The sequence below is a fragment of the Schistocerca serialis genome, chromosome 11 (genome assembly GCF_023864345.2).
Source record: "Schistocerca serialis cubense isolate TAMUIC-IGC-003099 chromosome 11, iqSchSeri2.2, whole genome shotgun sequence".
Taxonomy (NCBI): domain Eukaryota; kingdom Metazoa; phylum Arthropoda; class Insecta; order Orthoptera; family Acrididae; genus Schistocerca; species Schistocerca serialis.
The window spans coordinates 1,803,956-1,809,955 of NC_064648.1; the positions used below are offsets into that span (position 1 = coordinate 1,803,956).

At 46.6% G+C, this 6,000-nt stretch overlaps 1 protein-coding gene across 1 annotated transcript in view; it reads right to left on the reverse strand.

The window, feature by feature from the left end:
* The window catches only part of LOC126426786 (apoptosis-inducing factor 3-like), a 48,175-nt gene extending 42,547 nt beyond the window's left edge, over window positions 1-5,628 (reverse strand). Inside the window, exon 1 of the mRNA XM_050088781.1 lies at window positions 5,623-5,628. Coding sequence (XP_049944738.1) covers window positions 5,623-5,628 — 6 coding nt within the window. The remainder of the gene's footprint in view (window positions 1-5,622) is intronic.
* Between the last annotated feature and the right edge of the window lie 372 nt (window positions 5,629-6,000).

Sequence of the window (6,000 nt, forward strand, 5' to 3'; positions counted from 1 at the left end):
TACAATTAACTATCATTTTTGCGTCGGATTCGAAAATCTAGACTCACAGGAGAACGACCATAAGGTGCCCGAGGCAGCAATAGACCCTTGGAGACAAGTCGGCTGGAGGACGATGTATTGGATCGCGACGCAATTTGAGTCTTCTATCGTCATTAGGAGGCGCTGAACGTTACAATTCACTATCATTTTTGCGTCGGATTCGAAAATCTAGACTCACAGGAGAAGGACCTTGTGGTGCCCGAGGCAGCGATAACCCCTTGGAGACAAGTCGGCTGGAGGCCGATGTATTGAATGTCGACGCAATTTGAGTGTTCCATCGTCATTACAAGGCCCTGAACGTTACAATTAACTATCATTTTTGCGTCGGATTCGAAAATGTAGACTCACAGGAGAACGACCAAAAGGTTCCCGAGGCAGCAATAGACCCTTGGAGACAAGTCGGCTGGAGGACGATGTATTGAATCTCGACGCAATATGAGAGTTCCATCGTCATTAGGCGGCCCTGAACGTTACAATTAACTATCATTTTTGCGTCGGATTCGAAAATCTAGCCCTACAGGAGAAGGATCATATGGTGCCCGAGGCAGCAACAGACCCTTGGAGACAAGTCGGCTGGAGGACGATGTATTGAATCTCGACGCAATTTGAGTGTCCCATCGTCATTACAAGGCCCTAAACGTAACAATTAACTATCATTTTTGCTTCGGATTCGATAATCTAAACTCACAGGAGAACGACCATAAGGTGCCCGAGGCAGCATTAGACCCTTGGAGACAAGTCGGCTGGAGGACGATGTATTGAATATCGACGCAATTTGAGTGTTCCATCGTCATTAGGAGGCCCTAAACATTACAATTAACTATCATTTTTGCGTCGGATTCGATAATCTAAACTCACAGGAGAACGACCATAAGGTGCCCGAGGCAGCATTAGACCCTTGGAGACAAGTCGGCTGGAGGACGATGTATTGAATCTCGACGCAATTTGAGTGTCCCATCGTCATTACAAGGCGCTAAACGTTACAATTAACTATCATTTTTGCGTCGGATTCGATAATCTAAACTCAAAGGAGAACGACCATAAGGTACCCGAGGCAGCAACACCCTTGGAGACAAGTCGGCGGGAGGCCGATGTATTGAATCTCGACGCAATTTGAGTGTTCCATCGTCATTACATGGCCCTGAACGTTACAATTAACTATCATTTTTGCGTCGGATTCGAAAATCTAGACTCACAGGAGAACGACCATAGGGTGCCCGAGGCAGCAATAGACCCTTGGAGACAAGTCGGCTGGAGGACGATGTATTGGATCGCGACGCAATTTGAGTCTTCTATCGTCATTAGGAGGCGCTGAACGTTACAATTCACTATCATTTTTGCGTCGGATTCGAAAATCTAGACTCACAGGAGAAGGACCATGTGGTGCCCGAGGCAGCGATAACCCCTTGGAGACAAGTCGGATGGAGGACGATGTATTGAATCTCGACGCAATTTGAGTGTCCCATCGTCATTAGGAGGCCCTAAACGTTACAATTAACTATCATTTTTGCGTCCGATTCGATAATCTAAACTCACAGGGGAACGTGCATACGGTGCCGACCTTTGGAGACAAGTCGGTTGGAGGACGATATATTGGATCGCGACGCAAAATGAGTGTTCCATCGTCATTAGGAGGCCCTGAAAGTTGCAATTAACTATCAGTTTTTCGTCGGATTCGATAATCTAAACTCACAGGAGAACGACCATAAGGTACCCGAGGCAGCAATAGACCGTTGGAGACAAGTCGGCTGGAGGCCGATGTATTGAATCTCGACGCAATTTGAGTGTTCCATCGTCATTACTAGGCCCTGAACCTTACAATTAACTATCAGTTTCGCGTCGGATTCGATAATCTACTCACAGGAGAACGACCATAAGGTGCCCGAGGCAGCAATAGACCCTTGGAGACAAGTCGGCTGGAGGACGATGTATTGGATCGCGACGCAATTTGAGTCTTCTATCGTCATTAGGAGGCGCTGAACGTTACAATTCACTATCATATTTGCATCGGATTCGAAAATCTAGACTCACAGGAGATGGACCATGTGGTCATTAGGTCATTAGGAGGCGCTGAATCTCGACGCAATTTGAGTGTTCCATCGGCGTTAGGAGGCCCTGAAGAGTTACAATTAACTATCATTTTTGCGTCGGATTCGATAATCTAAACTCACAGGAGAACGACCATAAGGTGCCCGAGGCAGCAATAGACCCTTGGAGACAAGTCGGCTGGAGGCCGATGTATTGAATCTGGACGCAATTTGAGTGTTCCATCGTCATTAGAAGGCCCTGAACGTTACAATTAACTATCATTTTTGCGTCGGATTCGAAAATCTAGACTCACAGGAGAACGACCATAAGGTGCCCGAGGCAGCAATAAACCGTTGGAGACAAGTCGGCTGGAGGCCGATGTATTGAATCTCGACGCAATTTGAGTGTTCCATCGTCATTACAAGGCCCTGAGCCTTACAATTAACTATCAGTTTCGCGTCGGATTCGAAACTCTACTCACAGGAGAAGATCACACGGTGCTCGAGACAGCAATATACCCCTTGGAGACAAATCGGCTGGAGGACGATGTATTGAATCTCGACGCAATTTGAGTGTTCCATCGGTATTAGGAGGCGCTAAACGTTACAATTCACTATCATTTTTGGGTCGGATTCGAAAATCTAGACTCACAGGAGAAAGATCATATTGTGCCCGAGACAGCAGTATCCCCTTGGAGACAAGTCGGCTGGAGGACGATGTATTGAATCTCGACGCAATTTGAGTGTTCCATCGTCGTTACAAGGCCCTGAACGTTACAATTAACTATCATTTTTGCGTCGGATTCGAAAATCTAGACTCACAGGAGAACGACCATAAGGTGCCCGAGGCAGCAATAGACCCTTGGAGACAAGTCGGCTGGAGGACGATGTATTGAATCTCGACGTAATTTGAGAGTTCTATCGTCATCAGGAGGCGCTGAACGTTACTATTCACTATCATTTTTGCGTCGGATTCGAAAATCTAGACCTACAGGAGAAGGATCATATGGTGCCCGAGGCAGCAACAGACCCTTGGAGACAAGTCGGCTGGAGGCCGATGTATTGAATATCGACGCAATTTGAGTGTTCCATCGTCATTAGGAGGCCCTAAACGTTACAATTAACTATCATTTTTGCGTCGCATTCGATAATCAAAACTCACAGGAGAACGACCATAAGGTGCCCGAGGCAGCATTAGACCCTTGGAGACAGGTCGGCTGGAGGACGATGTATTGAATCTCGACGCATTTTGAGTGTCCCATCGTCATTACAAGGCCCTAAACGTTACAATTAACTATCATTTTTGCGTCGGATTCGATAATCTAAACTCAAAGGAGAACGACCATAAGGTGCCCGAGGCAGCAACACCCTTGGAGACAAGTCGGCGGGAGGCCGATGTATTGAATCTCGACGCAATTTGAGTGTTCCATCGTCATTACATGCCCCTGAACGTTACAATTAACTATCATTTTTGCGTCGGATTCGAAAATGTAGACTCACAGGAGAACGACCAAAAGGTTCCCGAGGCAGCAATAGACCCTTGGAGACAAGTCGGCTGGAGGACGATGTATTGAATCTCGACGCAATATGAGAGTTCCATCGTCAATAGGCGGCCTTGAACGTTACAATTAACTATCATTTTTGCGTCGGATTCGAAAATCTAGACTTACAAGAGAACGACCATAAAGTGCCCGAGGCAGCATTAGACCCTTGGAGAGAAGTCGGCTGGAGGACGATGTATTGGATCGCGACGCAATTTGAGTGTTCCATCGTCATTAGGAGGCCCTGAATGTTACAATTAACTATCAGTTTTTCGTCGGATTCGAAAATCTAAACTCACAGGAGAACGACCATAAGGTGCCCGAGGCAGCAATAGACCGTTGGAGACAAGTCGGCTGGAGGACGATGTATTGAATCTCGACGCAATTTGAGTGTTCCATCGGCATTAGAAGGCCCTGAACGTTACAATTAACTATCATTTTTGCGTCGGATTCGAAAATCTAGACTCACAGGAGAACGACCATAAGGTGCCCGAGGCAGCAATAGACCCTTGGAGACAAGTCGGCTGCAGGCCGATGTATTGAATCTCGACGCAATTTGAGTGTTCCATCGGCATTAGAAGGCCCTGAACGTTACAATTAACTATCATTTTTGCGTCGGATTCGAAAATCTAGACTCGCAGGAGAACGACCATAAGGTGCCCGAGGCAGCAATAGACCCCTGGTGACAAGTCGGCTGGAGGCCGATGTATTGAATCTCGACGCAATTTGAGTGTTCCATCGTCATTAGAAGGCCCTGAACGTTACTATTAACTACCATTTTTGCGTCGGATAAGAAAATCTAGACTCATAGGAGAACGAGCATAAGGTGCCCGAGGCAGCAATAGACCCTTGGAGACAAGTCGGCTGGAGGACGATGTATTGAATATCGACGCAATTTGAGTCTTCTATCGTCATTAGGAGGCGCTGAACGTTACAATTCACTATCATATTTGCATCGGATTCGAAAATCTAGACTCACAGGAGAAGGACCATGTGGTCATTAGGTCATTAGGAGGCGCTGAATCTCGACGCAATGTGAGTGTTCCATCGGCGTTAGGAGGCCCTGAACGTTACAATTAACTATCATTTTAGCGTCGGATTCGATAATCTAAACTCACAGGAGAACGACCATAAGGTGCCCGAGGCAGCAATAGACCCTTGGAGACAAGTCGACTGGAGGCCGATGTATTGAATCTCGACGCAATTTGAGTGTTCCATCGTCATTAGAAGGCCCTGAACGTTACAATTAACTATCATTTTTGCGTCGGATTCGAAAATCTAGACTCACAGGAGAACGACCATAAGGTGCCCGAGGCAGCAATAAACCGTTGGAGACAAGTCAACTGGAGGCCGATGTATTGAATCTCGACGCAATTTGAGTGTTCCATCGTCATTACAAGGCCCTGAACCTTACAATTAACTATCAGTTTCGCGTCGGATTCGAAACTCTACTCACAGGAGAAGATCACACGGTGCTCGAGACAGCAATATACCCCTTGGAGACAAATCGGCTGGAGGACGATGTATTGAATCTCGACGCAATTTGAGTGTTCCATCGGCATTAGGAGGCGCTGAACGTTACAATTCACTATCATTTTTGGGTCGGATTCGAAAATCTAGACTCACAGGAGAAAGATCATATTGTGCCCGAGACAGCAACAGACCCTTGGAGACAAGTCGGCTGGAGGACGATGTATTGAATCTCGACGCAATTTGAGTGTTCCATCTTCGTTACAAGGCCCTGAATTAACTATCATTTTTGCGTCGGATTCGAAAATCTAGACTCACAGGAGAACGACCATAAGGTGCCCGAGGCAGCAATAGACCCTTGGAGACAAGTCGGCTGGAGGACGATGTATTGGATCGCGACGCAATTTGAGTATTCTATCGTCATTAGGAGGCGCTGAACGTTACAATTCACTATCATTTTTGCGTCGGATTCGAAAATCTAGACTTACAGGAGAAGGACCATGTGGTCATTAGGTCATTAGGAGGCGCTGAACGTTACAATTCACTATCATTTTTGCGTCGGGTTCGAAAATCTAGACTCACAGGAGAAGGACGATGTGATGCCCGAGGCAGCGATATCCCCTTGGAGACAAGTCGGCTGGAGGCCGATGTATTGAATCTCGACGCAATTTGAGTGTTCCATCGTCATTACAAGGCCCTGAACGTTACAATTGAGTATAATTTTTGCGTCGGATTCGAAAATCTAGACTCACAGGAGAACGACCATAAGGTGCCCGAGGCAGCAATAGACCCTTGGAGACAAGTCGGCTGGAGGACGATGTATTGAATCTCGACGCAATTTGAGTGTCCCATCGACATTAGGCGGCCCTGAACGTTACAATTAACTATCATTTTTGCGTCGGATTCGAAAATCTAGACTTACA